The following is a 25,534-nucleotide window of genomic DNA, read 5'->3' on the forward strand; positions in this document are numbered from 1 at the left end:
TTCAATCCATCTGCAACTAACAATGGCGTCCGACATTCCAGAAATGGACGCCAGAGCCTGTTATTATATACAGTACTGCACGACCCATGTCGGTACTTTAGGCAACGACGTTTAGAATATTAACGCCGGAAATAGATAATATAGCCCGTACCTAAACAATTCCTATATATATGCGCGCGACACCGATTTTATAAACATCTGTACTGTATATACTGCTGCTCATAGTCTGGCCCGCTGATTTTCCATGCCTCGTTTCAGCATATCGCCATATAATCCGATAACCGTAATAAATAGTTAAGCTAATGTGTTATATACACTGCATATAAATATACATCCCTCCCACTCGATAAGTTCTCTTTCTAAGCACCTACGGGCGACCTTAGGCTGGCGGGGGCTTAGTTTACGGGATGCTGCTCGTGTCAGATGTGGTGTATTAAGTGATTATTGATGTGTCTCCGCTCTCTCCTCCCGTCTGTCTTGATCAGAGATATGCCCTCCTTCTTTATGCCTGCCACGTCCATGTTCGGACATCCGGTTGCAAGGTTCCTCTGTTCCGGAGACATGCTTCTGGATGGCTTGATCCATATGCTTAACCATCCTTTTACATCTGACAAAACCTGCTCTTTGGAGAACCCTGTTATTCAATAAGAATTACCACGTCGATCGCGATAATTCGTTAGTCTCGACATCGGTGCCTTTCGAAACATCGGTAAGGTATACGTAGTATTTAATCGACTACTTATATTAGCGAAACATAAAATTAATAGCTATCGATAGTTCGGTATTATTAAATTTATCGATATAATAATTATCGACCTAGAAATGTTTAATATTATCGTCGGTTACTTATATTATATAAAACTAAAACTTTTAATAGCTTTTCTTATTAAGTCCTCTATTTTACGTAACGTCTTCGAACGTAACCTCTTCGCCTTCTTCCCAGGTATACGAAAGTATCGTATACGGGGGGGTGTTCTGCGACACCTCAGTAAGGCTGAACTTGCTATCTGCTCGTCGTTATAAAAGTCGCATCGTGATCAAAGGGCTGGCTTCGAGGATTAGGACCGACGTTTAGAAAGGTCGCGATCACTTTCGTCTATAAGGATAGCCTGGGATATAGAGAAGTAGGCTAAGCCGTCCCTGTTAAACAAAAATCCAGCACGAAATAAATATTGCGGCTATTATTAAGGTTATCGCTATATAGCTAATTCGGTCACGGAATCTATACGTGGTGTTAATTATATTATATAATCGTAAAGGAAACGCCCGTTAGATAATAATGTATACTAAGGGTAATATATAGTAAACTATAAAAAAGTCGCTTTCTTACTTAATTTAAAAGCCTTTAAAGCGGGGTTATAAGCCTTAGCTAGGCTTAATTAACCTTAACGAGTTATTCACTTATTATTCGTAAGAATAAAGCATTTAATTACTATATACGTTATATAATTACCGGGTGTTTTATAAATAGCTTTCGTTTCGTCGATACGTACTTAATAACTTAAAATATTACGCTTTTTTACGTAAAGTACTAATTAGCGCTAAAATAACGGTGGGTTCGATTTAAATAAATAATTTAACTTTAAAAAGCGGAAACCGATTTCGAATTCAACTATATATATATATAGTATAATCGCTAGCGAAACCTGCGTCCTCTCTACACTTTCTTATAGTTGCCGTTTTAAACCTACTCTATAGGGGTAGCTGCTAACAGTATATACTCCTCTATTTTCATAAGTACCGAGCTAATTTTAGCTTCGCTTACTCTTCCCTTGTGCATTTATAACTTAATCACAAAACTCATGAATTAATTTATGCTTAATAAGGGAGCCAGAAGCTGCTAACAGCTGTACATGCACTCCTTAGCAATGCAATCGTCACTGTAAGCACCTGCAAAAAAAAAGAACCTTTAATATGAATTTAATCATCGCTAGCTTTCGACGCACATTCTATCTTCTACTATTACAGTATAAGCGAGTTCTTATCTCGTGATCGTCGCATCCTTTATTAATTTAATCTTATAATTTTCTTTAAAAACACGACCGTTATCGTTAACTTTAAAAACAGAATCTTAATACGATTAACTATTTAATACTTAGCCGGCATCTACGCCGGGTTACTTTAACTCCTAAGCATATAATGTTTTTAACGAAGATAAATAATAAGGATATTAAGCGCCTAAGGCATCTCGTTTAGCCTATATATATTCCCGTATTAAAATAAAAGCTTTTAGTAGTCGGCCTTAGCCCTTTCACGTATAGAAAAGATTAGTTATACTGGTTAACGTGTTTAAATAATCCGGCCCGAGTTTTTGCTTACTTATTTTTATTATTTCTATAAATAGCTTCTCCGCTGCCTCTTATTAACCTTAGTTCCTATACGTCGATACTAAGTTAATTATACTAGCTAACGTGTTTAAATAATCCGGCCCGAGTTTTTATTTACGAGTTTTTATTATTTTTATAAATAGCTTCTCCGCTGCCTTTTATCGGCCCTGGTTTTAAAACGTCGACGCTAGGTTAGCTATATTAGTTAACGTGTTTAAATAATTTAGTCCGAGTTTTTATTTACGAGTCTCTATTATTTTTATAAATAGCTTTTCCGCTGCCTCTTATTAACCTTAATTTTAAAACGTCGACGCTAGGTTAATTATATTAATTAACGTGTTTAAATAATCCGGCCCGAGTTTTTATTTACGAATCTCTATTATTTTTACTTTTAATTTTTTTGCTGCCTCCCATCGACCTTAGTTACTATACGTTAACGCCAGGTTAGCCATACTGGTCAACGTAAAAAAATAATCCGGCCCGAGTTTCTGTTTACGAGTCTCTATTATTTTCACCTTTAACTTCTCCGCTGCCTCCTATCGGCCTTGGTTCCTGTACGTCGACGCCAGGTTAGCCATACTGGTCAGCGTATTTAAATAATCCGGCCCGAGTTTCTGCTTACGAGTCTCTATCACTTCCACCTCTAGCTTCTCCGCCGCCTCCCATCGACCATTGAGACGATATGCTGAACCCACTATCGCCATACTGTTCAGGCTATCCCCATAACCCTTTCCAAGTATCTCTATTCTTAGTTCCATCGCAAGAGTCGATACGCTCTCAGCCTCATGCCCATTGCCCATCCGCCATAAATACCATCCCATTAGATACAGGACCGAAGCCCAGTCTATAATTGATGCTTCGATTTCTGGCCGTAGAGTATGGGCCAATCTGGCATGGGGCAGTAGCATTTGCCACGTCGCCCAGTTCTCGTATTCCCCTGTCGGAAGATGGGCAGAAAGACGACTGATAAACTCTTCCTTCCATCGTTCATGACTCCCAGAATCTTGGAGCCATCTTCGTGTCGCCAATTGCACTAGGCGATGCATTTGGAAGTTGTCGGCGTTTTCGGAAGCTTGGACAAAGGAGTAATCTTGTAATAGTAAAACATCGTCATCGAAGGTACTCGTGCGGCCGATACTTTCACCGCGCCCGACGCGTCTCCCTTCCCTACGATCTCGAAGTATAGACTTCGGTATGCCTTGACGGTCGAAAAAGCTCATCAGAGCTAGAAGGTCTGCTGCTGATGGTCTGGATTGGCGGATGTGATCAAAAGAGATCTGCCAGGTGATAATGATCGAGTTCTTTGCATCAACATCTCGCCGGAGATGGCCGCCTTCGTAACGCAAGAGGCCGGCTTTCCTTGGATCGCTCTGTTTGAAATGCTCGAGATACTGTTGTACGGACCACTGCGGCGCCCTCCGAGAAATGTAAGCTGTCGCTTGAACGATCGCCAGCGGCATACATTCAAGAGCTATTGCAAGCGCCGCAATACAGACCTTATCTTGCCGCAGTCCTAGTTTCGTTTCGATGAGTGCCTTCGCCTCTTTCTGATTTATCGGCTCGACTAGGATGATGTCGGATGGTTTAATAAGCTTGAGAGCTGCGCCCTTGCTCCGGGTCGTGAGCAGTATGGATCCGTTTTCGCAGGTCGGGAGATAGTCTACGAGTCGTAATGGGTTTGGTTCATTTATATGGCCAGTTTGGCCATCCTTAATATGGCTTAGAGTTTTAAGAAGGAAGCTGGCATTATTAATATTATCGAGAATAAGTCTCTATTTTTTATTCCTCCCGCTACGTAGCTAGTCGCGTATTAGCTGGAAGATGTTTTTTTAAAAATCGTGCCGCCTAGGTATTTTAATATAATCGGCGATTTCTCGGAAACTTTATTCGTATCGCGTCGCGTTATTCGCGTAAACCTAAAAAACCTAGGTATTTAGTGTTTATTATCGTGTTTAGTACGCGTATTCGATAGCTAGTTGCGATTTTCTACCACGAGTTAGCTTTTCGCCCTATTACCTATTTAAATCGTACATACCCAACGCCGCCTAGGCCTACGAGCGCGATACGTGTACCGGGAATAGCGCATATTTAATAAATACGATTAAGTATATCGCCTCGCTGGATAAAGTCGTTATCGCGGCCAAAAGGAATAATGGACGATAGGTTTAGTAGAGTTTCTGGCCGTTCTAAGTCAGGGCCTCGTTAGCGCGTGTCTGCGTGGATCCCTGGGCTGATCCTACCTTGCGGGGCATAGTGATAAATTTCATTATTGACCGGACCGTTAATCACTGCGGCCTGGAAGCCCGCGTTGCCCGTCCCAAAGTGTACTGCGGAAGCCATTGCATTCATTCAGTTCAGAGAGTGGAGGTTAATTATTAATTACAGGGCGATCTTACGAAAGAGCAAGCTATTTAGTGGACGCATCCATGGCCGTCCTGTATAGTTATCCTCAACCCCGTCAGCTCGGCGGCTAAAACCCCGCACATCAACGGCTTCGTTACCTAGATGTTCGTTCGTCGCATGAGCTCGATTCTCTAACGCGAGAAAACGATGGCAGATCCTCTCAGTGTCGCGGCCAGCGTGGTCGGCATTACGGTTCCAGCCCTACACGCCATAAGACTACTCCTCAATGATTTGCAAGAGCTTAGGGATGCTCCCAGTACTGTGCAAGAGCCTAAAAAGTCTAGGAAGAGAAAAGCAGTAAGACGGCTATCCTATAGTGGTTTGCATCTTGGTATGGACTCGCTCTAATATACTTTCTAGGATGCCGCCTCGATTGGTGCACTTGATGAACTAGAGCTGAACCAGCCTGAAGCCTCGAACACGCCCAAGATGCGGAAAACTCTTCCGAAAGGAGCGGCTCTTCTGCGAGAGCAGGTTGCTGATTTGGTAGCGAAGGTTGCTGATTTAGCAGTGAAGATTGATCAGCAGAAGAAAGAGAGTGCTGATTTGGCAGAGAAGATCAATCAGCAGAAAAGGGTTTCTGAGGATGCAAGATCCTCCGAAGATGCTGTCCCGAAAGCGCAAAGAGAGGCTCCTCCGGAGAAATCATTGTTGGAAACTACTCTCCAAAACTTGTTCGCGCAGCTTGACCAGCGCATGGTGCTGTTTGACCAGCGCCTGACGCAGATAACCTCACTTCAGAACACACTATACAGCAATACTTGTGTAGAGTCGACAAACGCCCTGGATTACAGACTGCAATCAACTCACACCCTCAACGAAGTTCGAACCCTACTTGCCTCAACCTACTACTCCATTTGTCCCCAGAGTTCGCTTGGACATGCTGCGATTGATGGCAGCGGTTCGACAGGAATGGCGAGTCAACCCTCAAAAGTACTGCCAAGCAACCAGTCTTGAGGGTTCGGCCTGTTGTTTTGTGTTTCCTTTAAGATTTGCGGGCTCTAGAGGCTTATTCGGTGAAGATGGATTACAAGGGCAATCACGGTGTGCTTTGAGGCGAGATTGTGTTCAGAAGATTTGTGCTTATGGCTAAACCCCTCTCGGATTAGCGCCTCTGCGGGGTGCTTTTGCGGCTCGCGAGTCGCATTTGGGTATCAAGCTAGATATTATACATACAACTTCCTCGAGATACCCTTCTATATCTGTTGGCCTTAGCAAGAAGTAGGTCTTGCAACTCTTGATACCATGCCGAATATTCAAACCTTTCAACTAGATGAGGAATTCGGCCTACCTTTGAAAAATCCACCTGATGACGGTGCTGAAGCCGAGAATGAGCAGAATCGTGACAAGGTCTCTTATGTGGACCTTCTGCAACTACCACATACAGAGAGCCGGCAACACAATGCGATAATAGCTAAGAACACTGTCGTATGTTCACTTGATCCATCCTTGGAAATACGCTGACTGTTTTAGCGCAACCTGCTTTTCGAGTGGGCAAAAAAACACCACATCGATAGTCCTTGGTTTCGTGCAGCATCTTACCGTCTCAAGACTGGCGATACCCTAAGGATAGATCCAGGAGATCTGGCGGCGTTGGTACCGCTTTCAACAGCTACTCGTGTTTATTACTGCGAAGGGGAACCCCCGAAAAACGACGAGGTCACCGGATGGAAGTCTTTTGAATAGGAGGAAGGCCATGTTCTTGTTGCCCAAGATAGCATCCGCATTAGGTCAATTGGTCAACCGCTTGATTTTACCCTCATGAGAGTTGTACAAGATCCCAATCTCGCAAAAAGTAGCCATTAATGCCTAAAGTGGCCCTATTTGAGCCTCTGTATCTAGACTGCTGGTTGAGTACCCTCCCGAAATTCCCCAAAACGCGTCATTGAATAGTCCCTCACGATCATTCGCAACCTGAGAGTCTTCATCCGCAACCTGATGATCGAAGTCTCCGGTTCCACCAGGGTCTTGTCTGTCCAGCTGCAACGCGGGTAACGAGACAAGAGACCCATCGCGCAAAGTTACCTCTGGGGCTGTGATGTTAGGGAGAGTCGTGCCAGATTGCTGAGCGGGTTGCAAGCCTAACCGCGCTCCGTCTCCATCGCTGCACGTAGACGGACTACAACATTGACTGGAGTCCACGCTTGATGCATCCTTCTCCTGGGGAGGCTTTGGCGGCTCGGTGGCTTCCGTTCGCTTCCGTTTATTGGTGCTGCTATCCAGATTGTGGCCTTCCCGCTTCCTACTCTCAGCAAGAGGCGCGATCGTTGGTCCATCGTCCCTGCCTGGGAGAATATCGGGAGCCGGGCTTGGTAAATGTCGCTCATCGATGCTGAGTCGTGGAGTTTTTTTCGCTATTCTCCCCAGCGTTCGTAGGCGGAATGTTGGATGAGCCCTCGGCTAACGCGTTGCGAGAGCTTTCTATTCTTCGTTCGTATTCTTGTTCACTGAGGTTCGTCCCTAAGGCTTTGTTAACCTCTTCTAACCTGACTACTCAGTTAGTACGTGGTTTTCGAGCGCGGCGCAGTTGCACATACGTCCACGTCCCCAGATACGCAATCAAGAATGCTGGCGAAAAGTGTAGACCAATGCCTTCTGTTGTGAAACTTTCCATTTTTCTCTCCACCTCTTCGACAAGGTCCTTCCCGCCGGTGGCTTCTGCCATGTTTCGATTCGATTCTATACAGGGCCCGTCTGCGAATGATCAGCGTATTGTTCGTTGCTGTACATCGTCGACTTACATAACAAGAACAGCAGAGAAGCTTGCCCATCTAATTTGTTTTCCAAGGTTTCTATCTTCTGGGCTACCCAACGAGCACTGCTACGGAGCCTACTCCAATACTTCGAGCGCGAAATGGGTCTGTTTGTGTGTTCTCTGGTGAGTGCGTCCACCGTGTCGACACTGTTTTCCAGGCGAGCCACGCAACTTATACAAAAGAAAAGCAGGCGGCTATAATTTCGCAGTTGTTTAGAGAATTTGTTATCTCTCTTCAATGTGTATTGGAGTTTGTCAAAGGCATCGAGAGTGGCCTCAGATGTCGCACCTTCCGGTAGCAAAGGTAGTTGAAGCTGAAGGCTAGGCTGGCGCAACGTTAAGATTCGAAAAGCGTTAGCGAGTTGCCCTGGGGTGGATAGCTTGGTTTCCTCTGCTTTCTTGTGCCAGTCTGGTTCAGAGGTTGGGATTTCGTCCAAGAACTGACCGACTGGCGTCTTCGGCTTTTCTCTCTGGGTGTCCTGCGGCACATTCGCTTGTTGTATCTCTTGTGGCCCATTTTCTCGCGTGCCCGGCACTTCTCTCTGGGTGTCCTGCGATACATCCGCTTGATGTGTATTTTTTTCCCTGTTTGCTCGCTTGGGTCCTGACGGGTTCGGTGGTCTCCTCTGATTCTTGATTGTAGCCGGAGTCTCTAAACTGATTTTGAGGGGGGCTGCGAAGCTTAGAATAGGCGATGAAAGTTTTTGTGAGGGATGTTGTAACTCCAGCTGTGCAAGCAAGGAGGTGACTTGATTCTTTAAGATAGTGTTCTGCTTTTTCAAGGCCGAAATTTCAACTTCTAAGGAGTTAATGTGTGCTTGAGCTAAGCCTTTGAAGTGAGAATTGCGCTTAGGAGCCATCGTGAAGGTTGAGGAAACAATGTTGAGAAGCACTCATAGTGACCGGGCGTCTTCTTGCCAAATCGGGGGGTCAGTTTTTGGTCAGTAAAACTGACCCCCGAGTTAAGTATAGTCTTGTTCATTCTGTTACAAGTCACCGGGTATTTGAACAATACGCCGCCAAGCCTACTCTAACCCACACACCTGGGGGACGATCTCGGTTCCCTTTTCCTGTACACTTGCACCCTAGTTGGTTCCACCTACGCACAGGGGCGGTATCTTGGCTTGCATTCCACTATCCCCGGTGTTAGTGCAGTAATGCGCACCTCAATCGCACACAGAACCGGCTGACATACTACTTACTACGCTTGGACAAGAAGCCAGCCATTTCTTGCTTCAATCTCCCCTGATCACATCACCGGCGACCTGGGCTCTTGGATCGCTGGTTTTGTCACCTCGTACATTCCGATATAAGCCTCCGTCATCCCAGAGGCGGTATGCAACAATGGCCCAAGTCCTCGCCCATCTTGTATGCCTTGCTCACCAAATTAGAGCATCTGGTTGCCTTACTTCCCTTTTTCATCTTACTGCCCTTCTCCAGTTGTCTTACCACTCACCGCCGTTCAAGGCTCGCTTGAATGGCTTTGTCCCACAGCACATCCCAGCTCATCGACGCAGCCTTTGCGTACGGAGTCGTGGCACTTTTCCAATGCATTTACCTCTGGCTGAAGTTCCGAGGTATCTTACATGTACCGGATCGCTCTCGACTCTGGTTCTTGGTCGGCCTGGTCTTTGGATTTGTGCTCATCGGGCTTGCATTCATCTTGATCCGTATTAAGAAACCTATCATTGGATTGGCCGGCTGGAAGAGTAGCTCCGTGCTCTCTATCTGCTGTACTGAGGTAATTCAGCTATCCACATACTCGAACAGTATCTCACATATTTGCAGATTCTCGAGATTTTGTATCCTATCGGCAGGGTCTGGCGGGCAAGCCACAAGATCTGTTGGGCACTCTTCCAAATGGGTTTCGCGATCCTAGCGTTTTCACTGCTAGCCAAGTGGGAAATTGATATTGTGCCGGCGATTGCTGTCGTGTCCCACGCTACCTTTGCGGCTGTTATGATCTGTGGGCATACTCCCTGTGGCCCCTGGTCTTCGTTTCCGAAGTGGTCGCTTTTCCTTAGTGTTGTCGGTGTTTTCGCCGTTGCTGGGTCAATCGGACTCATAGGGGTGCCGCATCAAACAGCTGCGCAATGCGCGATTTGTGTTACCCTCATCATCTCCTACACAGGAGTTCGAGTCGGGTCCCAAGCCCACGAGATTTCGGGCCCGGTTCAGAGCCCAGTTGTTCATGACGGCCCGTGGAATTCAGGATCGTCTGGATCCCGAGAACCTGGTATTGGGCTGTTGCTGAGCCCACCTGCCCCGTCTACTTGGGAGCGTGTCGCCGTTATAGGGCCGCAACGTGCTGGGAAGACCAGAGTTATTGTATCGCATGGACTACAGATAACCTACACTGGTGTAAGAGCTTACATGACTATCCTTATATTATAGTGTATTGGCTGATCTTTGTAGTACGTGAAAACTTTCGAAGATACACACAACATCCGTCGAATAGTTCATGGAAGGGTTATAAACCTTGAAGTCCATGATACAGGTGGCTGCGACCTCGTGGAGCACGCAGAATGGGTACAGGAGTGGTGGGCAGCAAACTCTTACCATATCCTTGTTTACGACGTCACAAGCAGACAGTCTTTCGACAGACTCAAGGAACTGGTAGAAAAGCACCATCCTTCTTCCACGGCCTTCATTTATGCTGCATTGCCGCCAGGGGGAGAAGAGGTAGTACCGAGGGAAGAAGGCTTTTCGTTTGCGCATGGTCACGGTCTGCTGTTTATGCAAGAGGGCGACAAGGTTGACGACCCATTCATTCTAATCGCTAATATGAAAGCCAGCGATATGGTTTGATATTGGCTTTTATATATTGACTGCTTCTAGTTACTTGGAGTTGACGGGCGACCCGAGACATTATGTACTACGCGGTGGAGGTGTGCCAATGTTGTATTTAATGGCTTAGTGAGATTTCTGTTCTATAGTACCTGGCCAGGCAACACAGCCGCTCGCTTAGCAGCACTTTCGCCCGGCCAGTATATGGACATGCGCAGGCGTGGTAGAGTTGAAAGCAGACTGGCACATTGTAGAGGCTCAGCCTCGTCGGCAATGAGTGCTGTATTTATATCTACATATCCCTCCATGGGTGGCTTTTGTGAGCGTTGAACTTTGTCACCTAGTATTTTACATGTTGTCGGATACGCTACAAATTTCGTCTGCCATGATTCTATTTTGTGATCATTTCGGCCGGTTCTTATGCAGTTACCTCTTCCGGAGGTATCCAGCTTCCACCATGTATTGTCGGGTGGATGGACCATAGGCTGCGCTCGCGTTTCTTTACCTGGAACCCCATCCTCTCCTTGAGGGAGGGGCCAAGTCAGGCACCACACTGGAGAGCATGTTGTGACCCCCCCACCCCCCTCTTAGATGCCCCGACACGCTACTCAAAGTCGCCATTGGCCGACACATCTCCGCTCGTCTCGCGGCGGGGGAGTACGCCATAATAATTACACCGCTGATTCGATTCCTTCTGATCGAATTTCGAATCGTCGCTGGTACCAATTGAGCCCAAAGAAAGACATATGGAAAAAGTGGGACACCGAGGAAACTACGCGGTTGGAGTCGGCAGTTGAACGATATGGTAGGGATTGGGGAAAAGTGTCCAGAGCAGTCGGCGGCGGCCGAACGAAGAAGCGTAAGAGACAGTGAACCTGGGAATTGTATATCAAGCTGATCTGTATTACAGAATGCTTCAGAAAATGGCACAAAAAAGACGGCAGGGCCCAAAGATACCTCGTTGGAGCCAAGATGAAGATACCTCGTTGCTAAACGCATACTACGAGCATAATGGCGATTGGAAGTTGGTGGCTGGTAATATCCCCAAGCGGGAGGCTGATGGTAAGATAAAATCCCTACAATCAACAGTTTTAGCTAACGTTGGAGACCCACCTTCGGGCCCCCCCCTGCTTCGGGCCCCCTGTCAACCAGCCACCTGATTTTTTACCCCCTTCAAACTTTTGCAACTTATCCATTGATTCCTCATCGTTTTCCTTCAAATTTTTTTATAAAGTACCGCTACTTGATTATGAACCAATATTCCGAAGGAGAGCTCCAGGAAGCCCTGGATTGTGTCGCAAATGGTACTCCAATTAAGCAGGCCGCTCGAGAATACGGTATTTCTAGGTCAACGCTCCAAAACCGGCTCAAAAGTTAACACTCTCGATCAGAAGGTGCAGCAGATCTATAAAGGCTCAGTCCTGACCAGGAGAAGCACTTATCGTTATGGATTATCGCTCAGCAGGCTCTAGGGCTTCCTCCAACGCACGCTTAAGTAAAAGAATTCGCCGAGCGCATCCTCCGAGCCCAAGGGGACCCCGAACCACTCGGTAAAAAGTGGCTGCAAGCCTTTTTACGTAGGAATCCTGCTATAAAGGCCCAGAGAGCCCGATTTATCGATTCAAAGCGTGTTAATGGGGCTTCTGTCGAGGTTATTCGGTCATGGTTCCAGCGGCTCGAACAACCCGAGATCCGAGAAATTAAGCCGGTTAATCGTCATAATATGGACGAAGCGGGGGTCCTAGAAGGCATCGAATCGAACGGTTTAGTATTCGAAAGTGCTGAAAACCGGTCTATTCGAAAGAAACAGCCTGGTTTAAAGGCTTGGACCTCCTTTATTGAATGCGTCTTTGCTCAAGGGCATGCATTACCTCCATTAGTTATTTTTAAGGGCAAAACCGTCCAATAACAATGGTTTCCTCTTGATTTGAGTCTTTTTAAGGGCTGGCAGTTTACCGTAACGGAGAATGGATGGATAACGGATGAGACGGCTGTCGAATGGCTCGAAAAACTCTTTATCCCGAATACCGCCCCGGAGGACCCTTCGGAATACCGCCTACTCGTTATAGATGGCCACGGAAGCTATAAAACGACCGATTTTATGTATTTATGCTTCCGCTATCGTATTCGCCTCCTTTTTTACCCCCTTATACAACCCATGTCTTACAGCCTCTCGATTTAAGCGTCTTTAGCGCTCTTAAATCGGCATACCGGAAAGCACTCGGGAATTTAAACTAATTAACGAACTCGACGGTAATCGGCAAGCGATATTTCCTTTAATGCTATTAAAAGGCACGTTTGGAAGCATTCTCGGGTTAGAATATCCGAAGTGGCTGGAGGGTAGCCGGTCTTTGGCCGGTAAGCATGGCAAAACCACTATTAAGCCCGCATCTGCTCGAAAACACTGGCTATACGACGGCCGATCCTGCTAAGACAGGGCCTAACGGGTCTAATAAGGCCCTCTATACGCCCCGGAATACTGCTCGTGGTTCGGATATTATTTAGTCGACTCCAAGAAAATCGAAAGAGTTTAAGGAGCAAGTACGACTTGTTAACTTATTAAAAGAGTATACAACTACGCAACGTCAACTATTCCGGAAGGTCCGGAAAGCATTCGATGAGAAGGAAGTACAGGTCGCCATTCTATAGAGGCAGGTTGAAGCACTCCAGGCTCAATTAGAGGCTGTGAGGCCAAGGAAACGGAAGAAGGTTAATTTAAGCCCGAATTCGAAGTTTGCAACGATTGAAGATATACAGCGTACGCAACTAGCTGTTGGTGAAGCTGAAAATAGTCTTAATGAAGAGAGCGATAGCGATAATAGTAAGGCTGGTTCCTGTATAGTTGTTACAGTAAGGACGAGCTAGAAAGATGGCATTAAATTAAAGGGGTTGATTTGAGCGAACTGGTTGACAGGGGGCCCGAAGCAGGGGGGGCCCGAAGGTGGGTCTCCAACGTTAATTCCGTAGCGCTTGGAGGACTTCTGTACTACTTGGAAAAGTTGTTTAATCTCTTCCAAGATAGCTCGGACATTTTGCGACTTTTTATCGAGCGGTGTTACGATGTCGAATCGAGGGTCTTTATTGATCTTAACGGCGCTCCCCCACCTGCCCAGGCGAATTCGGGCGACATCGAGTTTGAGTTGGCATCGCTCGAAATCTCGACCGAAATGGCGGCCCAGCTGGATATACTCGAAGGAGTCGACGCAGTTATCGAATAACGCAGCCACGCTCAATGCGCCAGCCACGATTCCGAAGATCTCTGCCATGGTTGTAATAAACCTGAATAATGAAGAAAAATCTATCTGGCGGGTATTTCGTCAAGCGACAACATAGCTTACAGAAGTCCATGGAATGCGGGGTCGGTGCGGCTGAGACGACAAGGCAGCTGACTGGTCTTTTACGCGCCAGCCTAATAATATCGGTATACTCTCTACAGGTTTCTCCCCATTATCCTTACGTTCAATAAGGAGCAAGCGGGAATGATTCGTTACCGCAGCGAGGCCTTTCGTACAGGTTTTATACACCGCGCAGAGCGACAATGATGTCCAACTCGGTTAGAGATATCCAGACTGATGGACCTAGCCGACTCCAGATCGGAAACACCTACTACCCTGAAGCGACCCCCGATCCATGGCTTGCTGAGCGACGCCTGCCCGACCCTCGCGACGACAAAGCACGTATAAAAGAAACAAAAGGGGGACTACTCAGGGAGTCGTACAGTTGGATCCTTGAACATATTGATTTTCGGCGATGGCGACACGAAGAGAACATCCGACTGCTTTGGATCCAGGCGGACCCAGGCAAAGGCAAGACCATGCTTCTCTGCGGCATCACAGATGAGCTGGAGCTACACGGACTAAGTAGCAGTCAAGTGTCCTACTTTTTTTGTCAAGCCACCAACTCGAAGTCCAACAATGCGGCTGCAGTACTCCGCGGCCTAGCCTCCATGCTTCTGCAGCAAGAAACAAGGCTCTTGAAACATGTCAAAGAGGAGTACCAGCGAACGCGTACAAGCCCATTTAACGAGGGCGAGAACGCCTGGTATACCATATCGAGGGTTTTCAAGAACATGCTCGAAGATCCTGATCTGCCGACTGTCTACTTCGTCGTTGACGCCTTGGACGAATGCGAGAAAGACTTGCCACAACTCCTTGATTTCATCAGCAAGCATACCACTCCACGAGCCAAGTGGCTTCTTTCCAGTCGCCACAACCCCGATATCGAGCGGAAGTTGCGGATAACCGAGTCCCGAACCAGACTAAGCCTGGAGCTGAAACAGAATGCTGAACAGGTTTCGCAGGCGGTTGACATCTATATCCAACGCCGGTTATCTGAACTCGAAGAGATCGAGCAGGACGAAGATCTGCTACAAAGACTCCGGCATACACTCCTGTCTAAGGCGAATGGCACATTCCTGTGGGTCGCTCTCGTCATCCAGGAGCTCCAGGATGTCAACAGCTGGGATATGGAAGAGGTCTTGATGAACATACCGCCTGGGTTGAAAAGGCTATACGATCGAATGATGCGACAAATACAGGATTTAAAACGTCCAGATCTTGAATATTGCCGCAGAGTCCTTGCAACGACTACCGTTGCTTATCGTCCACTGCAACTCGAAGAGCTAAGAAGCTTATCAGGCCTGCCACAAAAGGTTTTTGATATCACCAAGGTGATTAAGATGTGTGGTTCTTTCCTCACGATCCAGGACAGAATCGTTTACCTCGTTCATCAGTCAGCGCAGGATTTCTTACTCGGCCAAAGTCAGATTTTCCTACCCGATCTTGCTAACGAGCATTACCGCATGTTTTCTAAATCGCTAGAAGATATAAAGGCTTGCCTCAAGCAAGACGTCTACCAACTACAGCACCCAGGCACCCATATCGACCATATTGCCACTCCAGACCCCGATCCCTTAGCTGGGATAAGGTATTCCTGCGTGTACTGGGCTAACCATCTACTTGAGTGCCGTGATACTGAGGCTGCGAAAGAGGTCCGGAAAGATAATGGCCCAATCGATACTTTCCTACGCGAGAAGTACCTTAACTGGCTTGAAGCCCTTAGCCTTCTGAAAGCCATGTCACAAGGAGTGTCTGCAATGCTAGGCATTCAGAACTTCGTCACGGTATGCTCCTTATAATGCGATTCGAGTGCTATATTAACATGCTTCTAGTCAGAGACACAAGAATCGCCACTTATAAACCGAGTTCGAGACGCATGCCGATTTTTGCTGTACTCAAAGTGGGCGATTGAGAACTGTCCGCTTCAGGCGTACTCTGCAGCACTTCTATTCAGTCCCCAGAGCAGTATTACAAGGAACCAATACAAGAGGCCCGCGTGGGTGACTCAAGCTCCAAAAGTCGATCGCGATTGGAACGCATGCCAGCAGACGCTCGAGGGCCACCGCGGTCCCGTCACTTCGGTGGCGTTCTCGCCCGACGGCCGGCTGGTGGCGTCGGCGTCGCACGACAACACGGTCAAGCTCTGGGACACGGCGACGGGCCAAGAGAAGCAGACGCTCAAGGGCCACCGCGGTTGGGTCACCTCGGTGGCGTTCTCGCCCGACGGCCAGCTGGTGGCGTCGGCGTCGGACGACAAGACGGTCAAGGTCTGGGACGCGGCGACGGGCCAAGAGAAGCAGACGCTCGAGGGCCATGGTGACTACGTCAGCTCGGTGGCGTTCTCGCCCGACGGCCAGCTGGTGGCGTCGGCGTCGGACGACAAGACGGTCAAGGTCTGGGACGCGGCGACGGGCCAAGAGAAGCAGACGCTCGAGGGCCATGGTGACTACGTCAGCTCGGTGGCGTTCTCGCCCGACGGCCGGCTGGTGGCGTCGGCGTCGCACGACAAGACGGTCAAGGTCTGGGACGCGGCGACGGGCCAAGAGAAGCAGACGCTCGAGGGCCATGGTGACTACGTCAGCTCGGTGGCGTTCTCGCCCGACGGCCGGCTGGTGGCGTCGGCGTCGCGCGACAAGACGGTCAAGGTCTGGGACGCGGCGACGGGCCAAGAGAAGCAGACGCTCGAGGGCCACAGTGACTACGTTAACTCGGTGGCGTTCTCGCCCGACGGCCGGCTCGTGGTGTCGGCGTCGGACGAAAGGATAGTCAAGGTCTGGGATGCGGCGACGGGCCAAGAGAAGCAGACGCTCGAGGGCCACAGTGACTACGTCAGCTCGGTGGCGTTCTCGCCCGACGGCCGGCTGGTGGCGTCGGCGTCGCACGACAAGACGGTCAAGGTCTGGGACGCGGCGACGGGCCAAGAGAAGCAGACGCTCGAGGGCCATGGTGACTACGTCAGCTCGGTGGCGTTCTCGCCCGACGGCCGGCTCGTGGCGTCGGCGTCGCGCGACGGGACGGTCAGTGTCTGGGACGCGGCGACGGGCGCAAAGCGGCAGACTACCTACATAGGCAACGTTTCGTCAACATTGTCATTCAGTCCGGATTCTTCGTCTATTTTTACCGATATTGGAGCCATCTCTATCGACAGGCAGCCCACCCAGTCATTATTACATCGCGAAGTTGCACGCCTTGGCTATGGTATCAGTAAGGATCACAGCTGGATAACTTGGTATGGGAATCACCTGTTATGGCTGCCGCCCGATTTCCGGCCAAGCACATCTGCTGTGTCTGGTTCTTTGGTCACTATCGGCTGTGCTTCAGGAAGGGTGTTTTTGTACAATTTGCAAATGGCTTGAAGGGCTCAAGAGATCAAGATCTTTACAGCACAGGTCTCGCTGCAGATTCGATTTCATGGGATGATCACGATAGTGATGCATCAGCAAGTGAGGTGCTTGGCCGAAGATCGTTTACAACAGAGACGTCCCTCAGTAAGGGATCCTCGATCAGTACTGAGACTAGGCAAGAACGGAATAACAATGATGATCTGGAGCCTCACGACACAAACAACTTATCTGATGATGACACCCCAACGGAGTACTCAGTCGCAACACGTCCAGGAGATGACAGCTACATATCGGAACTGGCTAATGACCTGCTTGCCCAGGCTCTTGAACTGGTTCACGACACCCAGGTCTCAATAGGCGCACCAGAAGACAAACAGACATGGGACCGTGTCTTCGCGTCTCTACCAGGACTGCTTCAGGACTTTGCCTTAAGCGCTGGACACCAAGCCAGCAAGCAGATTCAGCGGGATGTCATGGTCTTCATCCACAGAAACAGAAAGTGAGTGAACCCCTCTTATTACGTTATAGTTTCTAAACCTTGAGTTCTTTAGCCGCATAGCGGAAGGATTTCAGGCCGCCTATGCTTCTGAGATTCATTCGTCGTCCGATAAGATGGATGCCAACCCTAGGAATTACGAGCAAGCAGACAAGGCCAGATATGATGTATCAAGTTGGCTTGAGACAAGTAAGGGTGCAAATCAACCAGAGCCTTCTGCAAAACTATCGAACTATGACTGGCCGCCAATCGATCAAGAAGAAAACGACGAAGAGGACGAGGGGGGCGAGGAGGGCGAGGAGGACGAGGAGGACGAGGGGGGCGAGGAGGACGAGGAGGGCGAGGAGGACGAGGAGGACGAACCGTATGGCGATGAGGCAGAAGTAAGAAAACGCGTAGGGATGTATCGCGATTTCATTCGCGACCTGGACGCCTACCAGTGGCTTCGGGCCCGTCTACGTCGTGGTTTCCTCATGACTCCAGCGGACCCGGACATATTGGCTGAAATCAGCCAACAAATCATGCATCAACTGCCACGCCCACGGAAAGTCAGCCGGCGAACTTCATCAGAGACCTACGAAGCGTCCTTCCAAGTCGAATGGAACCCACAATCGTTTCTTGACCAGCAGGGATACCAAGAGGAACCAGACGATGCAATCGCTAATGCTATCACCCTTACTGGGTCCACAGATGATGCTCAAGCAGCATCTTGTGCCCAGTACCTTCCGAAACCTGGCCACTGACAGGGGAGATCCTCCTTGAGTTGGTGAAAAGAACCGCCAGGGATAAGTCTGGATCTAAACATACTGGTGAGTATCAAGGGCTATTTGAGCCTTGAAAAGAATCTGACCGTATTCTTAGCCGAGTTTTACGACAACACCAAGCTGTCAGTCTATATCGAAGCATCCCAACTAGTGGTGAAGGCCTCAGGCACGAGAGCTTCACTGGCGGAGCTTGGACAGCAGCTAGCCTGGCTCGGGAGTGCTCTTCCAGTTCGACAAGGACAGCCCGATCAATTAACAAGTGCTTACTGTAGTCCTCTCCTTATACCACTGCACGGACACGGCAGCCCCGCCGAACAACCTGCCTCGAATCTCGTCTGGGGTATTCGGTTTGAAACGAGAGACCAAGACCCCCAAACCAACATTCCTGACGGCCAGTGCTGGACCAGCCTCATTAGGAATCGAGTTCTCGCCCAGGGCTTCCCTGTACTTCGCAGACTGGAGCGCGGTACAGGCCTTGAAGTGGCGCTCAACGTCATTTCACGGCTCGTGCAAGCCCCGTTTGCCACGGTCTTTGACGGAAGACTGTTTATCAAAGGGCCACGAGCAATGCTGGTCCTAGCTAAGCAAGCGGGGAACTCCCTGGTATGGCACCTGCTCGAGGGACATGGTGGATCCAGAATCTCATATACTGATCCCCGAATCCCCATGATTTCCCCCAAGGATGTTACCGTTCCGAAGCTAAGCGACTTGAAATCATCGCGACATTTTGTGGGCTGGTGCTCCAATACTGAAAGTTTCGTTGGTATGACTGTTACACCACTAATTACTTAAATTTGGTATTGCTAAGACTGGAAGTATAGGAAACCGCCATGCATCGTATGATATCGTTGCTTCAGAGTTCCAAATGAACCAGAATTGTCCATATAAGCAAATGCATATCTCGCCTCCAACCCGTATCAACGGCCCGATGCGTATCCCCGAGCCGCTTAGTGAGAAGGCTATCAACAGCTTAATTCGACAAAAAGACGGATACCTCGATCGTCTCGAGTATATGAAGAACAGATCTGTTATTCTATTTGATTCAGCTGATAGGATAAGTTGGCTGATTGATGGAATTAGTGCACTGCTCCATCTTATTCGAGCATCGCTGAAATGTGCCGAGGAAGACACAGAAAAGGGCTCTTGGTTCAAGTTCAGAATGAAAGAGTACCTCGAAGGTCGTTCGCGTAAGAGCAACCATCAGGGCTTGAGCATTCTGATGAATCCCGACAATCGAGAGCAAAACCTACATGAGGATTCCACGAAGACCTTTCAAGATTTGGTAGAAAGAATCTTGTCCTTTTTAGGGTTGATTATGGCTCACGAAGAGGCCAACGCAAAGAATCATTCTTGTGACTCTCTAGAAGGGTTTGAGTTCGAACATGTCGCTAAGAACCGAGATTCCGTATTTCTTCGGGCTATTGAACTGCCACCAGAGGGCAAAGCCTCGGTCATTCTAAGTCGAGAACTCAACGCAGTTACTCTATTCGGGAAGGGGTTCGGGGAGCTCATCAAGCCGATCTCCCTAGAAGGCATCTGTCCTTCCTGGAGAGGTGTGCCAAAGAACAAAGGGTATCTTTGTGTCCAAGTATCTCACATCTCACGGATTTCGGCATATCGGACTGATGACCAGCACGCAACTTGGCGCTCCATTGGAACATTCTGCTGGGACGAATCCAGCATAGGGTTCGATAAGCCATGCGACTGTTTGGGAGGCAATACTTGTAATTATTCGCCAGTCCCTCGGAGCATTCATGAAATCGACAGTTTCAAGGACGTTACAGCTAGCGGAGAACCCCAGATAATGCCTAAAGACGGTGCGATGATCTTTGGTTGTTGCTCTTACTTTTTGGACGATTCAAAGTCCGAGCTCATCAGCAGCCACGATCGGCTTAGCTCAAACCGGGGCTCCGAAACTACGACGGAGCGCGATCGTCGTTCGATAACTAGCTTTACCCGTTCCCAATACACCAGGCTCTCTGGGTCCAGTGGAAGTCATAGCTGGGGAAAATCATCCGATCTCACGGTTAGAGATCCACAGACCGCTACAGGGTTAGAAACAGCTCGCTATCAAGGAATTCGAGAGGCAGGCCAGCTAGAAAGTAAGACTTTATCACACCCCTCTTCCATCGAGCATCTTCTAATAATAAGCGGCTTGTATCACAGATGACGGCAACCGGCAACCCGCATCACCAAGAAACCAACAACGCAACTCACTCCATCTCTTCTATGGCCTCGCCTTCATCGCATTAGGCTACCTGACAGGAAAAGGCTTTTACTGGAAAGTCGTTTCTTGCAGCCTGTTTGGCACTGGTCTTTTCTGCCGCCTATGTAAGCCATCCGGAACCGCTACGATGATCGCCAAATATCTCTTCCTCTCTGTTTTAATGCTGTGGCTAGCTTGGCTGTCACCACTGCATGTCTTCTTTTCTGCCCCACTCGACTACTGGACGCCATATCAAATAACTCCCATCTCTACGCCGTACAAAATTCTTTACGATCGCGGGGATATCAGCTCTGGGGATATCAGCGTCGAGTAAGCCTTTTCAAACTTCATGCCGTTTCCAATGCTAATCCACGTCAGTGTATTTGCAATCCACGGGCTTGGGTCTAACGCCTCCACTGCATGGTCTTTGAAAGATGGGGCTGAGATCCATTGGCTTCGGGACATACTCCCCAGGCACAAAAAGCTGAAGAAGATCAGAGTCATCATGCTTAACCACCAAACATCGTGGGCTTCACACTCCCCAACGATGACATTCCACGATCATGCAAGATCTATGTTGCAACAAATTAATAATGTGAACAAGGTTAGTACGTTACTTCCCGAGCCTTACTCTGCTAAACTCGATGAATAGGGGGAGAATCCCATTATCTTCGTTACACACAGCTTCGGAGGCTTGCTACTTAAGCAGGTTTGTAAATGAGGCATGGCTTTCTAGAAGCTTTACTAATAACTTTATATCAGACCTTACTTGACGCCCGATTGCAAGGGAGTAATATTGCACTTAAGACACGAGGAATTTTGTTCCTTGGTGTACCCCACCGTGGCGCCTCCAATATCTTGGTTGCAAGGCTGTTGGCGTGTACGACATATTGGAGGGGCTCTTCAGATGCCATGTTAAAACTCTTATCAAACGACGAAAGAGAGCTCGATAAATTGGACAACGCATTCCGCGACTCCTTTGCCCAACCAAGACGCCGGAGCAACAACGTTAGGCCACACATTGCGAACTTCCTCGAGATGAGGCCCGAGACGCTTGGGGGATTCCCACTAAAAGAGGTAAGCCTAGGCAAGGCCCTTTTAAGCGACAAAAGACTTACTTCAGGCCAGACCGTCGATCGTGAACACGGAGAGCTAGGTTATGCAGAAAACATCTACCTTGACACGGATCATCGTGGGCTGAATAAGTTTCGGTCCGCTGATGATGCAAACTTCGAGAAGTTCCTCGCGCACTTTTTGACGGCGTTCGACCATACCACCCAGGATTGAACAGGGAGCATCAATCTAGTTAATGTAAACGGATACTAATGGTGTCAGGGTTGACGGCGGACGCAAACGAATGCTAGTGATGTTCAGCTCTGGGCATTATAATTCTAACAGTGACCATTTACTATCACAGAGGGTGGTCGCGTATGAGATGAGGTTTGAAAATTGAGCATTACTCGTACTCATGCACGAAGCGTCTTCAGACAACCTAACCAGTGATCGAATATGAACCGGGCGTCGCTATCGTAGACTATGGCCCTCGCTTCCTTGCTAGCTATACCGAAGGAGCCTGGATGTTTGGGCCTTTATCACGGTGTCTAATTGCCCAAGCTAATTGCCCTAGTAATATAATTAATGGGATACCGAGGATAAATACCCATACAATCCCACCAAACAGTACCACCCCAATCGAAAACACCCAAAAAGCCCGGCTCGCTTCACGGAGGATTAGTTTAGCTGAATCTTTATACCACAAATCGTCGACTGGCACAGAGAGTATGACCTGCATCGACGAAAGAACAAGGGAGATGCTCGCAAAGATGAAGAGGAGTGGTACGGTCGCCCGCTCTACGAGCTCAGTGATGGACCAGTAGGGATTCGCATAGAACCAGGATGTGCTAGTATTTCTGGGTCGAAATATTCGGACGGCCCAGTGCAACCGTGAGAGACGTAGCTGCCCATAATGATAACGCTTTGCAACTTCGTTATCCAATTTACGTCGGAAGTGGGTGGTGAATTTCGACCACTCCAGCCAATTGATGCCCGGAGGTATCAAGTGACTCTCCTGTGCCAGCGCGAAATCAAGGCGGTTCGGTATCAGCAGAGCGTACGACCGCAGGAAGCCGGTCGCAATCGAGCGGTCAGAGATCGGTAGTTGGATTTGGGAAGGCTCCTGGGGGACTCTGGAGGAAGGGTGTTGCTCGGGTTCTTGGAGATACGTCAACCAAAAGTCATAGTTGAGCAGGAATAACGGGACGGGTTTAATGTAGATTTTGTCCCGGTCCCAGACGAGATGGAGGTTGGGGTCTTCAGTAGGCATGATCGCACGGCCCTTGACTTTCTGCGTGTGCAGCGGATCGATGCTCTCGCCAGATTTTCTAGCTACGAGCCAGAGTTTCTCATACAGCTCGTCCAGAACTGGAGTCCTCAGATGTTTTGAAAGATGTGCGCCGACATCATTATGACCTAGGCCCACTGCAGGGTCACCGGGAACGTGCGCGATGGACTCTGGAGGGTTTTGCTCTATTGACGGCAGTGTCTGGGCCGAAGGCTGACGTGCCAAACGGTCTTTGTTTAGAGCGTCTGTGGGCAAAAAATGTACTTGAGGATCCATCGGAGTCGGCGCAGAGTATATGTACACCAAGAAGTAAACGTATCAACGAAATGATGAATAAGAAAGCCAGTTGGTGGACAGGAGCATATCGCCGTATATCAGAGGGGAAGTCTGGGAACACCACTGGGCGGGGTCCGGTTGCCTGAGGCCGCTACCAGCCCGTTCAGCCGCTGCTGAGAGCTACTCCGATCGCCCATCCCATCATGATTGACCGCAGACTCCAATTCGTGACATACAGTAGCATGTCCAAGACTCCTCCCCCGTCGTAAAACGTCTCTGACTGTCCACGCACGAGCCAACGAAGACAACACTGTCTGGGAAAGCGGAGCTGTTCATTTCAGACAGGGACCTCGCAACGATGACAACACTCACCCCCCGCTGCATTCTGGAGCGCTGTCGCCATCCTAGGCGTAATCATCTACCATCAGCTCAGAAAGAGGATCTCATACCGCTTTCGCAAGCACCAGGTCCCTAGGGCGAGATATGGACTTGTCCAGGTCGGCTCCTATAGCTCCCCGGCTCGGGTCGGCGGCGTGGAGTAAGTTAAGGTTCACTGGATGGAACCGTACGCAGGCTAACGTGGGAGCGTCGTCTTTGTCCACGGCCTCGGATCCAACCTTGACACGACGTAACGAGCTAAGAGACCATTATCCAAAGACGACCTACTCGACTCCCTACCTGATGCCCTACCCGATGCCCTACCCGACGCCTAATCCGACGACCTATCCGACGCACTACCCGAAAGTGACCGATACGTGACGTGGTCAGCGACTTCCTTTCCGACGATTTAACGGCAGTCCGATCAGATGTTTGAACATTCTTCTACAACTACGACACATATTGGACGAGGGACGCGCTAGAAACGCGCCTTTGGACGCTTGGAAGAACTTTGCTAGAACATGTTCATGGGAAGAATCACGCACCACAGGAAGTGAGCAAAGTCAACGTGCTTAGTCCGACTACTGCTAACGGCTGCCCCTGTACACACACAATTTATTGGCGCCCGGGGATGTGCTAGAGCAGCATACCCTAGCTACCTAGACGAAGCCCCCGCTAGCCTAAGATCACCTTCCACATTATCTTTCGCACTATGCATATTCCAGAAGGAAAATACATAAAACCGAGTGGATGAAAGATGCGAGTGATCTCGACATGGGAATCGTTTATATTATAATAACAGGTAGTGGCTTGCGCCTTAAAGACGACGCTAACCGGATTTGTATTAAAAGCTCTGCTTATAAACGTTAATAGGGACGATTACATTACGAAGGAGAGTATAAACTATTAGCAGCTTTTAGCTCTTAGTTTTATTAAGTATAAAGTAATTTAAAAATATTATAATCGATTTATAAATGCATAAAAAAGAATAAGCACAGCTAAAATTAACTCTATACTTATAAGCTTAGAGGGGTACATAGTGTTAGCAGTTACCCCTGCAAAGTAGGGCTAGAACGGTAACTATTAAAGAGTAAAGAGAGGACGCAGGTTTCGCTAGCGACTGTATGGGCTTTAAGTGATAAGGAAGCGATTTAAGAATGTACCGTAAATTAGCGTTAGTTACCCTTTCGGCTCTACCGCCCGGGCGTTAATAAACTGTGTATATATATATATATAATTATGTTAAAATAATTAACACTAATATATATCGCTAATATCCCTATTAACTATCGTAAATAATAAAGAAGTGTAATAAAATTAAATTATTATTAAGTATTCTATATATATAGTATAGTAAATACTATATATATATTTATAAATTAAAAAAGAGGTTAGCTGTTTATTACGTATATAATATACTATATATATTATATAGCGAGGTGAATATCTTCGACGAGGGGGGTTAACACTAAGCCGACCTGGTTTCGAGCGAAATAAGCTTAGTTCTTAAAAAAAGCACTCCGTTTCTAAGTGTATATATACTATTATATAATATATACTTTTTACTCCTTTATATTCTTAATGTAAAGTATTTATATAATAACGAACGCGGTTTAATTTATTTAACTCTTTTATTTTATTTTTATCTATAAACTTTATTTACTTTTTATTTAAAAAAAAGATAAATAACAATGTTTTTATACGATTTAAAGGGGAAAGTAACCATCGTAACCGGAGTAAGATCTAATAAGTTAATTATTTCTTTCTCCCCGTTTATTATCGGCCCTTTATTAATATATAAATTGTAGGCATTAATTATGCCTTAACAAAGCTACTGCTTAAGGCAGGGTGCTTAGTCGTAATGGCAAACCTGTGCCTGCGGCCGGAGGCTGCGGAAACGTTGAGAAAGTACGAGCGACGTGGAAGCGATAGCGAACACCTCTTAGCTATTTTTTAAACCACCGATATAAATAAATGAGAGTAAATTAACGCGCTCTAAGAAGTATCGTTAAAGGAGTACGGTCGTGTTAATATTATGGTTAATAGCGCGGGTGTTTTTAATCCTCTTATAAGAAACTTTTAGAATTTACTAAGTAAAAAGTCGCCGTCCGTCGTGGCC

General features: G+C 47.9%; 11 protein-coding genes across 11 annotated transcripts; 6 read left to right on the forward strand and 5 right to left on the reverse strand.

Annotated features, from left to right (window-relative positions):
• Positions 1 to 2,863: 2,863 nt before the first annotated feature.
• PG997_000105 (uncharacterized protein) lies at positions 2,864 to 4,413 on the reverse strand (the record flags this gene model as incomplete). The annotated part of the gene is made up of 2 exons (XM_066804420.1): positions 2,864 to 4,099; positions 4,363 to 4,413. The coding sequence occupies 2 exons, from the start codon at positions 4,411 to 4,413 to the stop codon at positions 2,864 to 2,866; spliced, it is 1,287 nt and encodes a 428-aa protein (XP_066674193.1).
• A 2-nt stretch (positions 4,414 to 4,415) lies between these two features.
• PG997_000106 (kinesin) lies at positions 4,416 to 4,667 on the reverse strand (the record flags this gene model as incomplete). Its single annotated transcript, XM_066804421.1, has 2 exons — positions 4,416 to 4,513; positions 4,568 to 4,667. The coding sequence occupies 2 exons, from the start codon at positions 4,665 to 4,667 to the stop codon at positions 4,416 to 4,418; spliced, it is 198 nt and encodes a 65-aa protein (XP_066674194.1).
• Positions 4,668 to 4,877: 210 nt separating this feature from the next.
• On the forward strand, positions 4,878 to 6,416 carry PG997_000107 (uncharacterized protein; the record flags this gene model as incomplete). The annotated part of the gene is made up of 4 exons (XM_066804422.1): positions 4,878 to 5,027; positions 5,091 to 5,649; positions 6,004 to 6,158; positions 6,204 to 6,416. The coding sequence occupies 4 exons, from the start codon at positions 4,878 to 4,880 to the stop codon at positions 6,414 to 6,416; spliced, it is 1,077 nt and encodes a 358-aa protein (XP_066674195.1).
• Positions 6,417 to 6,539: 123 nt separating this feature from the next.
• PG997_000108 (uncharacterized protein) lies at positions 6,540 to 8,345 on the reverse strand (the record flags this gene model as incomplete). The annotated part of the gene is made up of 4 exons (XM_066804423.1): positions 6,540 to 7,062; positions 7,136 to 7,216; positions 7,268 to 7,424; positions 7,472 to 8,345. 4 exons carry the CDS (start codon positions 8,343 to 8,345, stop codon positions 6,540 to 6,542), a joined length of 1,635 nt encoding a protein of 544 aa, XP_066674196.1.
• A 617-nt stretch (positions 8,346 to 8,962) lies between these two features.
• PG997_000109 (uncharacterized protein) lies at positions 8,963 to 10,293 on the forward strand (the record flags this gene model as incomplete). Its single annotated transcript, XM_066804424.1, has 3 exons — positions 8,963 to 9,226; positions 9,274 to 9,846; positions 9,901 to 10,293. 3 exons carry the CDS (start codon positions 8,963 to 8,965, stop codon positions 10,291 to 10,293), a joined length of 1,230 nt encoding a protein of 409 aa, XP_066674197.1.
• Positions 10,294 to 11,521: 1,228 nt separating this feature from the next.
• Positions 11,522 to 11,744, forward strand: PG997_000110 (uncharacterized protein; the record flags this gene model as incomplete). Its single annotated transcript, XM_066804425.1, is given in 2 exon segments — positions 11,522 to 11,609; positions 11,620 to 11,744. 2 exon segments carry the CDS (start codon positions 11,522 to 11,524, stop codon positions 11,742 to 11,744), a joined length of 213 nt encoding a protein of 70 aa, XP_066674198.1.
• A 251-nt stretch (positions 11,745 to 11,995) lies between these two features.
• On the forward strand, positions 11,996 to 12,454 carry PG997_000111 (transposase; the record flags this gene model as incomplete). The annotated part of the gene is made up of 3 exons (XM_066804426.1): positions 11,996 to 12,172; positions 12,215 to 12,375; positions 12,442 to 12,454. The coding sequence occupies 3 exons, from the start codon at positions 11,996 to 11,998 to the stop codon at positions 12,452 to 12,454; spliced, it is 351 nt and encodes a 116-aa protein (XP_066674199.1).
• Positions 12,455 to 12,636: 182 nt separating this feature from the next.
• Positions 12,637 to 13,137, forward strand: PG997_000112 (transposase; the record flags this gene model as incomplete). Its single annotated transcript, XM_066804427.1, has 3 exons — positions 12,637 to 12,760; positions 12,800 to 12,900; positions 12,922 to 13,137. The coding sequence occupies 3 exons, from the start codon at positions 12,637 to 12,639 to the stop codon at positions 13,135 to 13,137; spliced, it is 441 nt and encodes a 146-aa protein (XP_066674200.1).
• On the reverse strand, positions 13,134 to 13,538 carry PG997_000113 (uncharacterized protein; the record flags this gene model as incomplete). The annotated part of the gene is made up of 1 exon (XM_066804428.1): positions 13,134 to 13,538. One exon carries the CDS (start codon positions 13,536 to 13,538, stop codon positions 13,134 to 13,136), a length of 405 nt encoding a protein of 134 aa, XP_066674201.1.
• A 272-nt stretch (positions 13,539 to 13,810) lies between these two features.
• PG997_000114 (uncharacterized protein) lies at positions 13,811 to 18,193 on the forward strand (the record flags this gene model as incomplete). Its single annotated transcript, XM_066804429.1, has 3 exons — positions 13,811 to 15,394; positions 15,539 to 16,684; positions 17,636 to 18,193. 3 exons carry the CDS (start codon positions 13,811 to 13,813, stop codon positions 18,191 to 18,193), a joined length of 3,288 nt encoding a protein of 1,095 aa, XP_066674202.1.
• Positions 18,194 to 21,978: 3,785 nt separating this feature from the next.
• Positions 21,979 to 23,037, reverse strand: PG997_000115 (uncharacterized protein; the record flags this gene model as incomplete). The annotated part of the gene is made up of 1 exon (XM_066804430.1): positions 21,979 to 23,037. One exon carries the CDS (start codon positions 23,035 to 23,037, stop codon positions 21,979 to 21,981), a length of 1,059 nt encoding a protein of 352 aa, XP_066674203.1.
• Positions 23,038 to 25,534: the final 2,497 nt, after the last annotated feature.

The sequence above is a fragment of the Apiospora hydei genome, assembly GCF_038363865.1.
Source record: "Apiospora hydei strain CBS 114990 chromosome Unknown utg000002l_segment0_segment0, whole genome shotgun sequence".
NCBI lineage: Eukaryota > Fungi > Ascomycota > Sordariomycetes > Amphisphaeriales > Apiosporaceae > Apiospora > Apiospora hydei.